This window comes from Numida meleagris, chromosome 1 (genome assembly GCF_002078875.1).
Source record: "Numida meleagris isolate 19003 breed g44 Domestic line chromosome 1, NumMel1.0, whole genome shotgun sequence".
In the NCBI taxonomy this organism is placed as follows: domain Eukaryota; kingdom Metazoa; phylum Chordata; class Aves; order Galliformes; family Numididae; genus Numida; species Numida meleagris.
The window spans coordinates 135910865-135931978 of record NC_034409.1 but is presented as its reverse complement, the minus strand read 5'-3'; the positions used below and the strand labels follow the sequence as shown (position 1 = coordinate 135931978).

General features: G+C 39.8%; 1 protein-coding gene across 2 annotated transcripts in view; it reads right to left on the bottom strand.

The window, feature by feature from the left end:
- MYO16 (myosin XVI) overlaps window positions 1-21114 on the bottom strand; it is a 363109-nt gene that overhangs the window by 266132 nt on the left and 75863 nt on the right. Inside the window, exons 1-2 of one of the 2 annotated variants that reach the window (XM_021415129.1) lie at window positions 9963-10060; window positions 4820-5083 (exon numbers count right to left, since the gene is read on the bottom strand). In XM_021415129.1, coding sequence (XP_021270804.1) covers window positions 4820-5045 — 226 coding nt within the window. In that variant the 5' untranslated portion in view covers window positions 5046-5083; window positions 9963-10060. Of the gene's footprint in view, window positions 1-4819; window positions 5084-9962; window positions 10061-21114 lie in introns of those variants that run through there. The other variant, XM_021415119.1, reaches the window with a different exon arrangement.

Sequence of the window (21114 nt, the reverse complement as noted above, 5' to 3'; positions counted from 1 at the left end):
AGAGTCTGTCCTTTCTTTCTTATAGCTCCTCTTTAGATATTGAAAGGCTGCTATCAGGTCTAGGGTATTTGTATCTTCTGCTGCTTTAACCAGGCATCCCCTGGTTAGAGAAGGGAGAGGAGGGTTGTCTCCAGCCACAGCACCCTATGCTAAAGGCAGAAGGTCACGCTGTTAGCCCTGCAGGGCTGGGAAGAAGCAGAGAACAGGGCTGAGTAAATCTGACAGAGCTGGGCTCAGTCTTCAAATACAGGACAAAGAATGAGTATTACAGACGCGGCATCAGTGCAAACATCCACCTACTTCAGTATTGTGGCTACTTAGAATCACAATGTGCCATAGAATCAGCATAATGCCTAAGAAAAGGATTAAATGGGCCTTAATTAAATCAGGAAATCTGCATTCCCCTTTTGAAATGCTGATTTTCACAGAAGCGCCTCTTTTGTCTAAAGACAGAGGCTCTCTGACCTTATTCCGACTTTCCATGCCCCACCACCACGTATCTGTCACGTCTGCTTCACAACTTAGGAGTTTTCATAGCAAAGATAAAGACGCTAAACAGACAATGTTTCTGACAGTCCTATAATCTGGGTAATCTGGTAGGAAAGATTGGGTTAGAGAATATACAAAAAGATGACAAACTAAAGCCAGTGCTTCAGTTTCCCGGCTATGGGAGATTTAGGGTATGGTTATGTTATGTGCCCTGCATCAGTTGCAATAGTAATTTTGACAAGCTATATTGCATTTTCCATGAATAACAAACTCAATGACTTCCTAAAAGTGAAATTCCAATCATACTCAGGTGTGAAATGAATCTCGACACTAGCCACATTACCAATTCATCTCTATATATATATTCATTTTATCCAACTTATTTTGCCTACTCAACCAGACTACTCCTCACCATTTCCAAATAGGCTAACAGTCTATATAGCTCAGGTTATCCCAAAGAAACGTGCCCTCGATTTTCATTTGGGAAGCTACCTCCAACCCTATTCTATTGTTGCATTCTCATTTTTATATCAAATTATATTCTCCTCATACAACTTTAAAAAAATCCCTTTCTAGATCTGTTTCTATTTACACCTATAGAATGAGTGTTCTTTCTCAGTGAATTATTAACAGATGCATTCAAACTTGCTTAAATGTGATCACAGCTCTCAAATCTAGGTCTTAATCTCTTTCTTTTTAAATCACTCTAACTCCTCCTTGTTTTGTTGCCCTCCCATGAGCTGCATGCAGCACACCCACATTTCTACTTAATCAGTATATGTAACCGACTTTTTTTTTTTTTTAAATAATCAGACCCCAAACCAAATGAAACTGCTGTAGGATTCATCAGCAGTCTCAGAGAAGGACAAGACAATTAAGTAGACTTGGAACCTGCTTCACTTCAATGAAGGGAGGAGGTACATAGTTGTAGCAAAGTCTTTAAGACCCCAAGATTTGCAAACAATTTCTAAATAGGTTTAAAAAATGAAGAAACTGGGCCTATCTGCAATAGTTTGTGGGTGAGTCTATTCTTTCATAACTCTATTATTGTATCCTCTCTTCCAAGGGTAAAACTGGAATAGAACTGTATGAATCTGCCAATTTTCACTTTGAGATTTTCAGTGTCATTTTAGAAATCTCCACACCTTGAAAGCCACAAAACTTGAGGATGCTTAAGCACTTCCAACCAAAAAATTGTAAGAACAGCACAAAAATATTCACATGCCATCGCAACACTGACTCTGTGTGTGTACATCCAGCAATTTAATTCAAAGAAGTCAGGCTGCAGAGTCCTCTTTCTGGACACCAGCGTGTCCAGCCATTCCACACAGCAGGTTCTGCCTCATTCACAGTCTTCAGACCTTGATGGGAATTCACCTCTTCAAAGCCACTGCACTTCAAGCCCAAAAAATTAATTATCTACAGGGCACAACCTGACAGCTTCAGTGAACTAAATTCTACTTGTGGACCAAATTCTGTTTGAGTACTGAGAATCTTTTAAGATGCCTTTCCACTTAGTATTACATATTTCACTATAAACAAAATATCTAGTTTGAAAATTATATCTAAAAGTTATTCCAACTACATTAAAATAACCTATCAAATATTATTGTTTAAAAAACAAAACTGAACTTTTGAAGACACACCAAGTTCTCACCTAGGTTACTCCAGCATTTATTTCAAAATATACAATATTCAGATCAGTTTGAATCCCACTTTTTCACAGGACAGGACTAATCACATAGTAGAAGGCAGTTTATTTTAAGTCATGAAATTATTATTAACACTTCATATTTGGACACTTCTCTGGTACTTATTTGCATTAATCTATAATTTAAGAAATGTTTGTTCAATACCTGGCTTTTCCAAAGAGAAACGTTTGGCTCCCGGTGTTCAAACAGAGCATATTTTGGAACGCTGCTGATGGTTAACAAGCACACCATGCAGTAAAAACCACATCCTGCAGATCAGGCATGGATTTACAGAAGAAAGGAAAGCTGATGGCTGCCACCTTCGCTTGCTTAACGCAGTGTTTGGATCCCTTTCACACTCGTGTAGGTCGTTGCACCAAAAAGCAGGGGCCAGAAGAGATACTGAAGCATTTGAAAAGCCAGGAAATATGTTCTCGTTCTCACCTGCAGCCTTATATTGCAGTCTTTCTGACTTATAACCCACTGAAGGGGAGAGTTCAGATTCCCCTCTTCACACTAGATGCACAGATACAGTTGATGTGAAACTGCAATGAGGCAGAGAATGCTTCATGCAAGTATCAGGATCCATCACAATTAACTTACTGATTACACACACATCGCTGTTTACTAATAGGCATAAGATGAATAATGAATGTTGAATAAATGACTGAAATATACATAAATACACAAAGAGAAACAGGTGGTGCCAAAAGCCCAGCTTCCCCAACCTTGTTGTTTCAGCAGGATTACTTCAGCCTAAACCCAGCCTGGACTGAAAATGCATTATTGTTTGTAGGCACTAGGTATGCCCCCAGAGCACATCTTCCAGATCAGTTTTGTCTGAAAGGAATTTAGTTTCCATGCTCCATAAAGCAAGACAAAACACAGTATATGGATATGATATTTAGTGCAAAAGCTTATATCTAATTTGAACTGAAATCCCAATGTTTGCATTCACTAAAGTCATGGTTGGATGTTCCACTCAGCAACAGTAGTAGGAGAGCAGCTTCTATGTCTATTTATTTCAGTTCTTTGCCTTTTTTAATTGTTATTTTCGCTCACATGATAAAAAATTTTAGTATAGCATTATTCACTTACAGGTGGACAAGAAATGGGAACATCTGCCTAAAAGCACAAGAGACAGGCACTTGCAGGACAAGACAAGAACCACACTTGTTCCAAAGACCTGTGGAAGGATCACAGGCATCAAAATAGGACAGTGCTGCTACACCTTCCAGGGTTATCTTTGGACTATTTTAGTTGCTTACTTCTGAGGAGCCACTACTTGTTTCAACCTTGTTTTCTTCCCAACTTACTCTCTTCTACCTGAAGTATTGCCCTTTTCTGCTCATGCTGCTCAGTTTCAGCAGTTGCAGAATTCAGTGTTCTGATTCAGGTGCAGCTCATGGCCAAGTACATGCAACACAAAAGATTGCTGATATTCCATCAGCACACCAATGAGAAATACACATGTCAAAAATAGCCTGAAGTACCTGACTTCTACTGAATGCTAAAAGTAGTATCTAGTATTCTGCTTGTTTTTTACAGATAGCTGGAAACTGAAAACACAGAAAAGTTCTTCACCTATAAATGTTGCATTTTTACATAAGAGTGGAATGACAGGTTTTAAATTTTATTTGCAATAGTTATAAATGCTGCCCTGGGCACTTACTTTAGGAGAACAGCTCTTTGGTCCATTTGCTGTATAGTTCTAAATGTACAGGACCACACCTCAGTGATAAGGAACGGCAGTTACAGCAAATGCCCGCTAAAATTAAGATTCAGGAGTGAGTAAAAAAAACTGGTATCTAAACAAATAAATTCAAAAAAAAATCACGGAAACTTGGCAATTCAGTTCCTTGATGGAACTCTTGTTCAGACCCTCACCTGTTAGGGTTGTTTCATGTTAATATGATTTCAAAAAGCTGCCGTAAAAGCTACTTGTAAAGGAGTTGCTAAAACTATTGCATCAGTTCTTTTCTCACATCCCTCCCACACAACAGTGTGGGGATTCCTGGGGACTTTGAAAACTTGAGAGATCCTTACTGAAAGGTTTGCATTGCTTTCGAGAAGTAAAATATAAAACTCTTCAGATAGCGAGCAGCTGCACCAGGGATTCAAACAGTGCCAGGAAACTAGAAACTGAACCCAAAACTGAGGCAATGTGTTTCAAAAGCAAACAAACAGCACATCAGAACCAGAGTTTATCCACTAGCACCATCTCATCGCTTTAGCCAGGCTTTTGTTACTAATATCAGAAATAATTCCAGATTTTTGCTAAAAATGGAAAGTTAATTTTCAAAATAACTGTGTGAAATTCTGTGGCCCATAGATATATAGCAGGCCACACAAAATAGTGATAATAGTCTGAACTGATTTTGAAATGTATTAGTTTACACACATATTAACCTCAGAGTCAATCTGTTTTATCTGCTAAGGTTTATTCTCAGTGCATTATTCATTACAGTGACAAGCTATAACGTATTGCATGCTTGTCTATTCTACTCCTTTTATCACTTTACAGTCATCAACAAGCAAAATTGTATTTTTCCTGAATAAAAGTAAACAGAACATGGAAACTTCTACTATGAAACTTTCAGCTACACAAAAAGAAAAAGATAACAACTTATACTAAGTACCTTCTTTATCATCATGATGTATGATTGCATCCTGTATCATATCAGCAAGATTGAAACGAACTCGATGATTCTTTCCATGTTTCAGTTTTTTCACGTAACCCTCCCGCTTCTGGAAAGCCTTTTCTCGTTCATAATATGCCTTTATTTGATCACAACGCATCCGCTTCACCAGCCGCTGCCGCTGGCCGAGAGGGAGGGACTCAAGCAAGCACTGGTCAATTTCCATCTCATGTGACCGAAAAACATTACATAGCTGGAAACAGCCTGCAAGATACAGAAAACAAACACATTTACACTATGCAATGGTGAGCTCTTCAATATGTAGTGAAACTTCCACCAGATTTCTTGTTCTCCTTTGTATCCACTTGTTAGTCTGTCAAATGAACTCCTCCTACTTGACCAACGTGAACTATAAAAAGCTTCATTTTACTCATCCTGCTTTAGGTTAGCAAATGCCTATTATTCAGTGAGAAGAGAAATCATCGTATCATAATTATAATGAGTACATTAGCATGCAGTGAGTCTTCATGCAACTATCTATTAAAAACATCAAAATCATTTTGGATTCCTAACTGTGTGAATAAAAGAGGGATTTTGATGGTGGGTTTTTTTTGGCATTGCAAAGAGACATCCAAATGGAATCTTCTAACAAATTTGTAAGATACTGGAATCTTCACATGGAAACGGATTATAAATGTATATTTGATTCAGTTAATCGTTAACATTTCAAGCACCACCTTTAAGTCAGACTATGCTCGTCAAAGACTAGTGGACTGTCAGATACTTTTAGTGCCTGAGTCCCTGGATGTGAATCCACATCTTATACATCAGTGAGGAAGCCATTAAACTACTCTAAAACAGCTTGAAGAGGTGGCTGGAGAACGCTCAATCACTTCTGATTCTAATGTTCTACATTACGTACATACTTCGGTTTTCTTCAAATGGCAGCTAGGTGCCAAATTCCCCATCCGTGTAGCCCTTCACTGGACTCCCTAAAAGCTTTATGTCTTCCTTATGTAGTGGCACCCCAAACCTCCACCCAGTGCTGGAGATGAGGCTGCACAGCACAAAGCAGAGCGGGACACCTGCCTCCCTCACTCTGGCAGTGCTGGGCCTGACGCACCCCAGGGCACGGTTGGCCCTTCTGGCTGCCAGGGCACACTGCCGGCTCAGATTCAAGTTGCCACCAACCAGAACGATCAGATCCCTTTTTGCGAGCCTGCTCTCCAGCCCCTTGCCCCCCATTCTGTACACAGAGCCAGGGCCACCCCATCCCAGGTGCAGAACCCAGCGCTTGCTCTTCTTCATGCAGATGGGGACCACCCTCAAATTTGACAAGATTGTGGTGCAAGGCCACACTATCCTCAAGGGAGACGACGCCCCTACCAGCTTAGCATCATCCACAAAATTAATTAATACAACTTCCAGACCTTTACTGGAATCAACAAAGGAAACATTAAAGAGAAATAGACATAAAATGGAGCCCTGCAGAATCCCACTGGTGACAAGTAAGGTGATTGTCAGGCCAAAGCCTCCCCTTGCCCAGCGCAGCCATGTTTTGGTTGTCATGGGACATTCCGAGGGTGACATCACCATGGCCTTCTGCTGTCATGAGCCACCTCCCTGCCAACTACTATAAATACAGGGACCCTGACATCAGAACACCAGTTGTGACGGAAGCCAGCCAAATAACAAAGGCAGGTAGGCAGGGGCTGCCACGCTAGCCAGTCAGCCAAGGAGGGAAGGAAGGGGCATTACACTGCCATACGAGAGTTTTAGCTCTGCTCTGTTCCTTCTTTTTTTCCGAAAAGAAGCAGCAGTCCTCATGTGCTTGGGCTCAAGGAGGCTACAGCTGAAATTGCTATAAAAATCACAAGGGTGATAAATATTGCTGTTGCTATAGACCTAGCTGTTTGCTGACAACAGAACTGAACCAAATCTTTGCTTGCTTTTACTCAGTTTAGCTCACGTGTAGCTTCTGCTCTTAAGAGGAACTGCTGATTACTGCCACATCACAACTGTGATTGGTATAAGTAGAACATGTTTGCTGCCACACTTCTCTGCTTCTCTAGTGCTGGAAATCAAACAAATTAGCTTAATGTCTCAGTCAAACAGAGCACAGAAAAAGGATGAGCTCCTGTACCCCGATTCCATTTTCAGGAAGGATGTGGCTGTCTTAATGTCCTCTGCATCTCCACTGAGATGACCTTCAGCCTGCATGAGTGGCAGTCCATTTGCTCCATGAAAAGTTGGGCTAAGCTGCTGGGCTGAGCCAGTACTGCCCTCACATAGTTTCCAGTGCATGACAGGATTCAGACAGCTGAGGTAGATTAAGAAGAGCGTTTTCTATCCACCTGAGTGCTAGTCTCAACTAAGTGATGAGCTGCAGATGGGATTCTTTCTCTCTGCACATCAGACCAGCACGTGACTTGGGTATAACAGTGGCAGGTCAGCAGTCTTGGTAGGTAAAGCCTGGATTAAACAACACAGCTGCTTACAAGACAAACTTTCTGAATTCATCATTCAAACACTCAACTCTACATCATGCAATGTCCAGTCCCCATTTTAGGACTAGGTAGATCTCTACCCTGGTGGTGGTGGCCAAATGAGCATGGGGAGCTCCTCACAGAACAACAGGCAGAGATTCCTGGCTATTGCCCTGAGGGCTGAATTCAAAACCAGGAAGTTTATGGACATGCTTCTGGAGGAAGCCATAGTGCCACTATGACATAGTGCACAGTGTTAATAACTAGCACTGGATCATGCAGTCATGACCTTTCCAGAAAAGTCTTGAAAACCTCTGCCAACAGATTCTGTGACTTTCCTGGATAACATGTTCCAGTGTTGTACTACCTTCTATCAAAAATGTCCTTTTCTTATTGTGGCCATTGCATCTTGTGAACACTGTCAATAACAAGAAGACTTCACCTTTGTCATTTCTGTTTTCTTGGTAGCCATTTGCTGCCCTCACTCCAGTTTGTCAGTGACCATCTTACACTTGGGGAGACCAAGACTTCTGACCTACTAGCAAGTGCGGCTTCACTAGCCCCCAGTAGAATGGGAAAATTACTTCCCTCCTCTAGTCACAATCTATCTAACATACCCCAGTGCATGGTTTGCCTTATTTGCAACCCGAGTGCAGGACTGGCTCCCAATCAACTCTGTTTGCTTTAATTCTTGCATCCTCTTCAGCAGGGCTGCAATTCAAATCAGATGGTTCCCAGCCCATACCAATTCAAAGGGTTATTCTGCCCTTGGGCATCAAAACACATACTTCCCTTGCTGAATGGCTCAAAGTTTGCTGTTCCAATAATCAGGATTAAGCTCTATCATTCAAATTATGCCAACCACTCTGCCCTAATTTAACATTGCCAGCAGTAGCAATGGCTTCAATTGTATAAAAGGCCTCCAGGAAAAAACAACTGCTAAAATCCACAACTTTATTAGGCAGATGTAAACTTACTGCTTACAGACTGGCAACTCGCCTTGTTGTTTGTAGCTGAGAAGCTATTAGAGCCTCCTAAAGGCACCATGTGCAGCAGGTCTGTCCATCCTCTTCTCTTCCATATACAAGAAAAACAGTACAAACTAATGGACCAAACTCACACAAGAAGCTCATATGGGACCCATTCAAACTGGACAAGATTTTTGGAAAGCACAATCTCAAACAGAGCTCTTTCTGAATGCTAGTGAGGAGGCGATGTGGTAATGTGAGGAAAGGGTTGCAGGTAGAGAGAAATTTTATATCACTATATGACACTACGTTTGAAGATTATTTCATGTGTTTCTTCTTGCCTCAGTGTATGACAAATTACAGTTGTGTAGAGTGATTTGATAAGGTCACTGTGACTGTCATGGCAGACTGCACTGAATAACTCATTAACGACGACTCCATCTAAACTCTGAAAAAGCTTATTGGGGTCTGATCTATTTACTGAGATGCTCTGTACCAAACAACTAGAAAAAACATGATTGTTGATATGTATCTGGTTTTAAAGCCTGCATCTTTCATACAACCACACAATGTAAAAGCTTTTATGAAAAACTGAATTATCAAAACCAGAGATCCTTTATGGTATCATAATGGTTGTTAGCTAGCACAGGACAAAGGAAGCCTGTAAAGAATAGAAAATAAAATCTGTTTAAAGGATGCTTGCTATTGTAGAGCTGCTTTGCTGATTATGCCTTGAACCGTTACAAAGAGAAGAATCATGGCTACAAAACAACCTGTTGATAAAAAATTGTAGCAATTTACTGACAATTGGCCAGAGTGCCAATTTCATGACACCACAAATCACAAGCTTGATCCTGCCTGTACACACAATAGATTTCTGAGTAAAGAGGAACTGTTTGCTCTGAATTATTACTGGTTCTTACTGCGAAGGTGAGAGAAGGAACGTTTTTGGCATCACAAATACCAGCCCATGAGTAACGTGAAACGCTTGGAGGAGGATGATGAGATATAAACAGAGAAGAACAATGTGATCACTACAGGCATATTCTTCCATCTCTCAGACATGACTTGAACCCAAGTAACAATATGGCACACAGGAACAGTTGTCATCTCTATTTCCAGAATCCATGATGATAGCTCTTCCCTTTATATTTCCTGTTCTTATGGCTTTTTCTCACTTTACTTTAGTCACTTGCTCTGGCATCTGTTAGTCCAATCACCCTAAAAAAATTGAAGAACTATGATCTTTAAAGCAAAGAAACACTGAAGAAGGGTTAAAACTACCTCAAAAAACGGCAACATGAGATTCCAAGAATGTACCTACTCAAGACTCGAACAATATTCTTTAAACATGTTGATATCATTAAAGGCAAAAAGGAAATAAAACCCTTCAAAACATACACTGTTCTGTCTGGGTTCCTGTTGTAACCACAATTTAACACCTACAATCTCATTTTGATACGTGAAGTAGTCCTGACTTTCAGAAAGATGAAATAATTGAAAATTTCGTCAACTTCAGTAAACTGTTCAAAGAGATAAACATTCATTAAAAAGGAAAAAAGACAAATTTTGATGACTACTTGAATTATTACGCAACACTTTCAGAGCTGGCCAGCTAAATATATTCCCAGTACTAATAAAGAGATATAACGAAAGCATGCAGTGAGCAGCAAGTACTTTGATACTTACAGAACCAGATACAAGGATGGTGGAATTAAGAACAGGTTGGCAGGTCGCAGCCAAAGGGTTGTGATCAATGGTACTATGTCAGAGTGGAGGCTGGTCACGAGTGGTGTCCCCCAGGGCTCAGTCTTGGGACCGGTGCTCTTCAACATCTTTATCAATGACATAGACAATGGCATCGAGTGCACTCTCAGCAAGTTTGCAGACGACACCAAGCTGAGCGGTGCAGTCAACACACTGGAGGGAAGGGAAGCCATCCAGAGGGACCTGGACAGGCTGGAGAAGTGGGGCCATGAGAACCTAATGAGGTTCAACAAGGCCAAAGGCAAGGTGCTGCACTTGGGCCAAGGCCAATCCCAGGTATTTATATAGACTGGAGGAAGAACTTCTTGAGAGCAGCCCTGCGGAGAAGCACTTGGGAGTCCTGGTGGACGAGAAGCTGGACATGAGCCAGCAGTGTCTGCTTGCAGCCTGGAAGGCCAGCTATGTTCTGGGCTGCATTAAAAGAGGAGTGGCCAGCAGAGAGAGGGAGGTGGTGGTCCCCCTCTACTTGGCTCTTGTAAGGCCCCATCTGGAGTACTGCGTCCAGGCCTGGGGCCCCCAGCTCAAGAAAGACACAGAGCTCTTGGAACGGGTCCAGAGGAGGGCCACCGAGATGATCAGAGAGCTGGAGCACCTCTCCTGTGAAGAAAGGTTGAGGGAACTGGGCTTGTTTAGCTTGGAGAAGAGAAAGCTCCGGGAAGACCTCATTGTGGCCTTCCAGTACTTGAAGGGAGCGTATAGACAGGAGTGGGTACGACTGTTTACATGGGTGGATAGTGATAGGACCAGGGGGAATGGTCTTAAACTGAGACAGGGGAGATTTAGGTTAGATATTAGGAGGAAGTTTTTCACACAGAGGGTGGTGACGTGCTGGAACAGGTTGCCCAAGGAGGTTGTGGATGCCCCGTCCCTGGAGGCATTCAAGGCCAGACTGGACGTGGCTCTGGGCAGCCTGGTCTAGTGGTTGACGACCCTGCACTCAGCATGGAGGTTGAAACTCGATGATCTTTGAGGTCCTTTTCAACCCAGGCCATTCTATGATTCTATGAAATCAACACAGCTTCATCAGCTTCAGAAAGCTGTATTAATTTATGCCCCTTGTTTGGTAACAGAAATAAGACCAGGAATTACAGGAATGAATCTTTCAGTAATGCACTTTATTGTGATACGTGATGGCTTCACTATGTATTGTTGGCAGCATGCAAATCACAGAGCCATAGAATCGCTTAAGATGGAAAAGACCCTTGACATCTTGAAGTCCACGTATTACCTAACACGACCAAGCCCACCACTAAACCACATCTCTAAATACTACATCCACGCACCTCTTAAATACCGTGAGGGATCACATGTATCATTTAAATTCATTACAGTTAAATGGAAAAATTAATTTATGCATAATTATGCGACTGAACTGAATTCCATGTGAAATCGGTGATAAAAATGCAAAAGCATAACAGAAGTTACGGTGTCTGGACTACAGATCAACATGTTTGATTACAGAGCCCTTTTCAGAAATCAAAAGCTATCATGCATCACCTATGGATCATATAGATACAACAAGAGGCTAGATTAATTTAAATCCAAATCAAATTGCAATGTTAAGGTTGGTATCAAAATACTTGGCTTTGAAAATCCTTTGTTCAGTGCAGGGAAAATTACTCACCATTTGAACAGCCTCTCTGTTACGTTTATTAAGCTGTAAATGAAACACAGCGCTCTCAACCACTCAGCCCAATTCCAACAGCTGAAGCACTTTCATCAGGTCAGCAATGCTGTGTTCACCACAGCAATGGGCTTATTCTTTCTCTTTGTTCTTGGTTCACCTTTCCATCTCTGAGCAGATAATCATAAGGGAGTGGTATAAACTGTTTCCCTTGTAACAAATCTGAAGAATTCTGTTATCACCAAATCTTCTGAGAATAAATCATATGGTAGTAAAGGAGCTGATCTGGTTCTCCCGTTCTTGGCTCTATGGAGCTTTTCTTGGATGTAATTGCAAAGTTAGGCCTCTTGAATGACAAACCATCCAAAGCCACCTCATTTTCTGCTTCACACCCAACTCTCTTTGCTGAAGAGCAATACTGAGCATATTCAAGCAAGCATCCTCCTGTAAAACCCCTCTCCCACTCTTCAAGAGCCTTTCGATGTGACTGGACTGGTAAGCAGGAACTGAAATCAATTTCCAGCTTGATACCAAGGAAAAGTTGCTTATCAGACACTATTAATCAACTCTGTAGGCTTTCTAATAGACTCTATTATCTATCTATCAGCAATTCAGTGAAGTTACAGCAGCATTCTCTAAAAATTTATTCTTTTTAAATCAGAGAACCAACCAGTTTGGGATTTTGCCTTTGTAGTAATAGAGGAGAGCCTGAATAATAAGGAACTAAAAATATACCAGAGGGCTCTGCACTGTCATTTGTCATTTACATCATGCAGTCTGTAACATACGGATATTGTATGTGCTAGGTAAAAGTCATTAACTGCATGCCAGCCTATCCAGTAAACAGCCAAACTGCCTGCCTGTGCACTGTCCTTCAGCGTAATAAAACACCAGTTTCCGATACATATACTAGATAGGGCTTCTTCTTAATTTTAGGAAAAAAATATCATTATTATTTTGTTTTGCCTGCTTTTAAGCACTAGGAACACACAAGTTTGAATGGTCTGAGAGGAAGCGTGTGCAGCTGACAGTAGTAGCTCTTATTTGTGGATCATATCCAGAAACTGCAGGAATGCAAACGAAACGAATAGGCACAATCTGCTCATGCTCTGTTAGCTTTGGTAAAGCCGCTGCCTAATACATAAAAGAAGGACAGGGAGCAACCCCTGCCTCCCCAGTTAAGTGGTATGTACTGTCTCAGGTACACATGGTGAAGGTTCATGGAAAACAAACAAAACCTATCTAGACTGAACAGCATATTGTCCTGATTCTCCTGTATGTATCATGTTTTGCTACTGTGAAATAAGACAATTGCTCCTTTATGGCTTTTGAATTTCAGTGTCTGAATTGGAGGCTGCACCGCAGCATGTCAGAAAGGAATTTTATTATAGAAGGTGCATGTGAACGCTCTAGTAAGTAGCAGGAGAGTGTGCAGAAAGGCAGTGATATTTGAGGCTACGAAGCCTGATGAAACAGATAGAAGACTGGACCTATGGCCATATCATCCACACTGTCTATTGGGACTGGTCTCCAGATACTATTTGCAGCCTCTGTCATGGACAAGACCAGTTGGAACTATTCAAAATTGAGCGAGAGGGCTAAATAACAGTCCTGTAGACCATCAAATCAAATGCCTTTCCCTCTTCTTCACAAAGCACAGACAGTCCCTTTAAAGCATTTTCCACAAATGCTGCCTAACTGCCTTATCTTTATTTCTGCTGACAGCAAGGTAAGTAGTGCAAAGGGCAATTCTGCATGGCAATGTATTTCACTTGAGGAAGAAGGAACTTCCTCACCATAGGACTTAATCTCCTTGCAACTTACTCGAGACTACTTGGTATCTTCTGTGACAAGAGATTTAACGGTTATTAGGCTAACCCAGATACTCATATGGTAGAAAAGCAACATCATCAATTCAGAGTATAAGGAAATAGCTGTACCTCATTCCTAGGAAGTACAGTTCCAAACACTGCTCACTCATTTGAATAAACTATGTCACAATTGACCTACTTTATGAGACATTTTCTTTAAACTGCTAAACAGGTTTGGAAATTATGATGGGAACAAAAACTAGAAGATACACATACAGGTAGCATAATCACACTGACTTTGTTTCCTTTGGAAAAATCAAAGCAAAATCCACTTATATGATTCCCAAAGTTAATTTCATAATTTTAATGCAAATAGCCTAAGTCTCCAAGTCAGAAGCTGAAAAGAGAGTTCAGAGTAAACTCAGAAAGCAAGTAAACTGATTCGGTGATTGCTCTGAGAGTTTGCAGTGGTGGTGTTTTTTTAATACACCTCTATGAAGGCTGCTCCAAAAGTGATACCTTGTATTTAATTATGTTGGCCCACAACAACAGAGGCAGATGTTGGTGGGATGGCAGTAGAGGTTGAACCTTCCCGCCAATATTCCATTACATTTTGTTGCCATGTGACAGATGGCAGCAGAGGGGCAGTCTGTCACAATGGCGTCTCACACGGAAGCGTGGATAAAGCAAAGATGTATCACTGAATTCCTCCATGCGGAAAAAATGGCACCAGATGACATTCATCAACACTTGATGAATGTTTATGGAGACCAAACAGTGGATGCGAGCACAATGAGGTCATGGATGGTGCATTTCAGCAGTGGCAACAGTGACAGTAGGTCACCTGTGCAGATTTTTACAAGCAGGCCATGCAGGCTCTTGTCCACTGCCGGTGAGAATGCATAGCTAATGGCGGTGACCATGCTGAAAAAGAGTGTTTTGAAGCTGAGCATTTGCTCTATCAAATAGTGTTATTGTGCTCTCTGTATCTGTTGTTTGTATTTATGGAAATAAATAGGAGGCATACATTCCATGAATTTATCTCACTCCTTATTTGAGATTTCCAAAAGAAAGAAATTTATATTTTTAGATTACCATAAAGCACTTCATAAAGCTTGTCACTCACGAAGCCTTTGAGAAAATAACATCAGCATATTTGGTCATATTTTAATAATCTGAATTGCTCAAAGTCATACCACAAATAAGTAAAACTCAGGAAGCTTCAAATCAAAAGGCTTAAGAAGAGAAAGATGATCTGGGCTTAAATGACAATTAAAAAAAAAAGAAAAAAAGGAGGGGATAGAAAATCCTCTAGGAAAAAGAATCTCTTTTTAGTCTTTGGAGGGACCTGGCTGTCTTTATTTGGCTGCAATGCAAAACTTCTGAAGTTGGAACTAAGCTGTGAAGATAAGAGTTATTTCTTTACAGTGCAGTAAATGGAAATGAAGTAATGCATTCATCTCCATTCCACTCTTGGGATAGGGGACAGAGAGAAGGGAAGGATATGCATGTGGGAATCTATGCCCTAGAATATTCTCTGTGGTTACAGTAAATATAAAGGGCTTGCAACGCAGAACAAGGACACTCAGATCACAAAGTGATGAATAACACTGTTAAGATTGTTGATGCTATTTGTAAATCTGGAACTTTGAAGGGTAAATTAGCACATAGGTGAAAGGAAGCAAAAAATTACAGTAGTTACACTTCAAAAGGTTTTATGCAGCAGTTTTAACTGAAAGAAGTAAGTTGAATGGCAGTGGAAACAATTAACAGTTTTAGAATAAATAAACATCCGAAAAAAGAAACAGAAATTATGATTGTTTCAAATCCTGGGGCAGTTATTTCACAGATACTCTCAAATAGATACCATTACTTAGGCTGCAAATGTGCCAGGGATAAACAGGCATATAGCATGTGAGAATTACAGAAAACATAGGCAAAAAAGACATATACCAGAAGTTTGAAAAAGCCTGCAGCAGATTTAGGGTTTTTTTAGAAAGAAAGTACATGTGGATAGAGACAAAGAGGATATTCAGCATCATACATCACAAATAGTCAAAAGCTAAAAAGGAAACAGTGGTTGATAGACCCCAAGCATATGGACTGGCAAGCACACAGGAAAGGAAATCCTGTGCCAAATGAACTGTGGTTCTACATGCAATCTCATCATTTACAGAGATTACTGCAAAGTAAAAGCAGATGGAAAACTAGTTTACAGTACAGAGGAGCTAACAAAAACTCTGCTTCAGAGCTAATATTCAAACCCTTGGTCACTGCTCAGTGTATATCAAGGGACTGCCATCAGAGTTTTCAAATAGCAAAAGGATTGGAAACAGACCCTCTTCCTTTCTGCGGAAAGGCAACTTATCTGGAATACTGTACTCAATTCTAGACAATCAAATTGGAGCAGTTCAAAAGAAACCACCACAAATGGTTCTGGGGCCTGAAGGGCTGATTTATGAGGAAAGATGAAAAGAATTAAATATGCATAGCTTTGCTAAGCAGCAACTAAGGAAAGAAGTTAACAGAAAAATGAAGGGTGAAAGGGACAAAGGAAGGTTATATACCATATAAAGGAAGGGAATTTGCAACAATAGAATGAGTTTAATAAAGTGTAATTTTTGACATAGCACTAAGATACAAATAGCACACCTGGATGAGATTACCACATGAGACTGGAAAATCCCTAGTTGGGCATACTGACTGGACAGCCACCCAACAGCACCAACAAAGGCATAGAAGTTTGGGGCACTTAGGGCAGCTCAGTCAGCTCTGGCATCTCTGGATGGCCCTGCATACTTCTTAAAGACAGTCCTCCAACAAAGCGGGGAAGCAACCACTGGGACAATTTCTGGTATGCAGAATGATACCATGGCATTCAAAAGATGTCTCTCCCTTGTGCAGTGAGGACAGCTATTGGGCATGTCTTAGGTTAGCTCGGGCTGTGGTTCAAATAGCAACTGCTCCTGCTAGCCTCAGCTGGATCTTCATGGATGAGCGAAAATGAAAGCAAGTGGAGCAGGGGTCCTGATAACAGAGTTTATCCTAGTATGCTAAGGCTACCCTCCACATCTACCACCTAGCATTGCACTCTAATGCTACAGCACAGTCATACGGAGGCATATAATGTAAGTTAAAAAGTGCAAAGAATCCCTTCTCAAACTCGACTCTGAACATGCAATATCATTGTCGCTTTCAGGTTAAGTTAAAGGCTTGCTGATTATTTGTCTTCTGAAAAACGGGTCAAAAACTGATCAGTTTCATAAGAGAAACCAAAAGAAGACAGTGTCAATGAACTACAGGCAACTTTAAGTTTCTTCACTAAAAAAAATAACTAGACACAAAGCTTCATAACTGTACAATAACTAACAACAACTAACAACAACTAAACTAACATAAAACATAACTAACAACTAAACAATAACTAACACAAAGCTTCAAAGCTATTAAAAAATTTGAGATAGAAATCAAATTATTATTGCAGTTCCAGCATTACTACAAGACAGAAAAAATGTCTCTCAAAGACACAGTACATCTATTTATTTATTAGTAATCAGGTGGAAGTATATAATTTAGATTGCTTTGAGCTTCATTTTCACAATCATCTATAAGATTTATACATACCACTAACATAACCAGCATTAGTAATGCAACTCATTAAATAAAATAATTATAAGCAAAGTAAATCACCCAAAGAGCAAGGCATACATTTCATCTGTAATCTTAATATATGTTTTCTCCTGTTTCACAAAAATTGTGTACTGGGCAAAGGATTTCACTTGCTTCCACAGAGCCTCCTGCAATAACCTACCGAAAGACAACAATACTATCTCCACCAGAAAGACTGAACAAAAATGGGAAAAAAATCTGCAGGCCTGCCTCCATCCTTCCTTATCCTCAGCTTAGATGCAACATTTACAAAACTTCTACAGGAAAAACATTTGTGTAGGTTTGATTCCTTGTATAGGAACCAAAGCCACTGATTAGCTTTCAAGAATGACCTTAATAGACTGTTCCATTTTCAGCAGAAGTCTTTACAAGGTCTCATATATATTTAATATGTCATGCTTCATAACAGGATTTGCCTCAAATTTACCACAGCAGGACTTCATCAGCCTGGGGTGCTATGGCCCAGATCTATCATCTACCTACATGCTCAGAGTACGACTTCAGTTTCTTCCGAAAAGTCACACTGCGTAGGAAGGCATTCAGAATGGGATCTCAGATCCCAGGTTTTCCTTCTTTTCAGGAATAACGTTTTCCGCTTTACAGTCAACTGTGAAGTACAGGCAAGCATACTACCAAGTTGAAGCCTGACAGGAATGTCTGGATTCTAGCTGGACAAAAACATAATAAATGACCAGTGTTCTCCTGCTCACGTGCCACGCCCTCCTGTTCACACTCCTTGCCAGCTCCCTTCTTAGACAGTAAAAACAGATTAAAATGGACTACATGCCAGCTCTCTGCACCACCTTACAAATGTGTAAACTTGTCAAGGACAGCTGTACTTCAGCGTACAAGAATGACACTGGTAAGGAAAACAGAACCAAGGGTACTATTTGCCAGTGTGTTTCTTCAGATTACAACAGACTAATCCACGTCATCTGTTATCGGAGGGTGAGTCCAAAAATCAAAACACCAGAATTTGGAGACTTCTTTAACAGGTCTTGTTATGCTGCTGTTTCCACTGAAGGCAGTTGCTTGAAATTAAACAAATGGAAAATACACCTTCTAAGATACTACATTTATTTGTATCTTAGTATATTAATTTTTATTATGTTGGTGATATACTCCTTCATGATATATCATAAAATTTGCATTAGGACAATTCTTTTTTGTTTGTTTGTTCTCAAACCAAACTTCTATTAACGTTAGTGATCTTAATTTGTTTAAAAACAACTTAGTTAACTTAGAATTTTATTTGCTTTATTTTTATATGGTAGAAATGCTTGTATTTACTTTATTATCCAGAGATACTCACTGTTAGGTTTAACAATTTACCATCTCTGCAAAATATACCATAGAACAGTCTATTAGTTTGTCTGAGATGAGAAAGAAAAGGTACTGTGATGATTTGGAGCAAGAATTTACTTCAGGTATGAAAATAAGTTCCTGAGCCTGAAAGTTTTCACAGATTCTGTAAGGAAAAATGGAGATACTACTACAACTTCACATGTGGAAATACAGACATTTGGTTATTTTTTGCTCATCTCTATTCTTGCAGTAATCGTCTCAAAAATGTAGTATTAGAATTCTGAGGTTTCATGCACGCTGTGCAGTACGGTGAGAAAATACTACACTTTGACCTTTACAATCTTCTTTCATCTTCTTTTCAGGATGGTTATTTTTCTTCCTGGTCTGCAGAACCACAATATTATAAGAACATAAGTAGTCCAAGTACCAGAAATATAAAAGATTTCCTTGTAATTTCCTTACAAGTTCACAATAAAATTTTCCACAGAAAATGCTGATGCTTCTCCTTCATGGAGCACTTTTTATAGCAAGAAACTAAATGTTCAAGTAGAAATTATTTTTGGGATGTCTGTAATATTCTTGAAGAATATTATAAATAGAACCTATTCTTAGTTTGGCATAATGTTGGACTCTTGTAGCTTTCAATTGTTCAAGTTAATGTTGCTTCTCTGTTACTTCAAACTGTATTTTTCCAAAAACCAATTTATATTCAATCTTCTACTTAAAATCTCCAAATGATTTGTTACCGTTAGGAACATTTTATTCTCTTGGAGGCATACTTGACAAATTATTAAATCACCAGTATTACAAAAGCACAAAGATAATTGGGCTACTTATCAGCCCAAAGTACATTTTTCTAAATATTACTTCCCATGTCTACATACAGATATTACAGGTTCTTTTTACATCTTTCATGTCATCCAGATTTCTAAGTTTTTCATACTTAGGTATTAAATTAGCTCAAATCAAAAAAGTAAAGTTGAGTTTCACATGAATCCAGGAACTCAAGGGTATAAATAAATAAGCACTGCAAGACCTTATCTTCTTGCCATCAGTGGCCAGGCACACACAACTGATCCTCTCTCTTTCTCTCTGGATTCCCAGGGAAGATGATCCTCATCTCTTTCTTCCAATTTCATTTTAAGTAGTTGTCCTAGACATCTCACTTCAGTAATAGCCTTAACTTTGTGCCACAAGCATATACAAGGAAAAGGAACGTTTCCTTGCAGCCACACTGCACAAAGGTGACACCATCATGAAACACCATCTTCAGCTGAAGAGATGGCTGTTGAATAGGGGCCACTATAGACATCTTGCTTCTATATGCAGAACCTCCTCTTACCATCATAAATTCTACTTTGTGCCTTGAGATCCTTACTGGCATTAGATTCTGCATATAACCAAGAGGGCATGAGAATTCTCTGGGACATCATGAAATGCATTACTTAAGTGAGTACCACATCCTGCTTGATACTGTAAATGGAACAATGGAAAGAAGAAAATATTCCAAAGACTTCATTAGTCATCTCACTTCACTAAAGGTACAGTGCAACAGAGCACCCATGTGTCACCTTTTCTTGGGTCACCACACATCCTGAACACACCACCACAAGAGCAAGCATTTTTTTCATTTTTTTTCCAGGGGATTCCCAGTTCTTCTTTTCAGGCTCCCTTTCTTACTCAGTCTAAACTACAGCACCTCACCCCACTGAACAAAGATGGAATCTCCACAGAATGCCTCAATGTAAGAAAGCTGACACAAATGTATCACGTTTCTCTCCCTGCACTGCCGCTTCACCCATGGGAGAATCAAGTTCAAGTCCTCATTCTCTGTAAACTAAAACTAATGTATCACATTGCATCTTCCATGACTCTTTTCCAAGATGCATACAGTTCAGGTAGATCTATTGCTGTGGCATGAGCCTGGAACCATAGAAAACTCTGAGTGAAGTGAGAAGGGCTGAATTACTTAGCAAAAGAACCCAGACTGAATTCAAAGTGCTAAGCAAGAACTTGGGATAATACACCTCTTTCCTTGAAAAAATCCTGGAGCGTGCTGATTTTGTCTGTCTATAATCCTTGTGAAAAGAAAACTGACAAAACCATGGCTGAAATGCTCATCCAACTGTGCTGAGTTCTAATGGTTAATAACTTTACCGAAACAGAAAATATATTGAAATGGCTAGCTGTGAAAAACTGGGGGTGAAATTAAATAAAATGGAAATAATAAAAACAATTCAAAGAATTGACCCTCTTATTCATAATTATAATATTCATATTCTGGCACTGCAGACTAAAGTCAAGATTTTATTTTTTTAATGTAAGAAATGATGACTTCAGTATATGGATTTTTTAAATATTACATTACGAAGCAGTGAAAAGAAGGAATAAATCAGTATAGGTTATCCTTAAAAGATATAACAACATTTAAAGGCCAGCTCTTTCATAGCTTCTTCTGCTCTAAGTAATTTTCTCCACAGACGTATCCTTGACCATGTAGTCAGGTGCTGGGGTTAATATGGATTGGATGCTGGAGAAATTTGTAATACTTGCATTTTATCTTGTTTCATGTTCTGAACTAAGTTCACCAAAAAGCATCTAGTTAATATCTCCAGCCTTGAACTCTAAGTATTGGACTTCAACAAAACACAATTCAATATTTTGT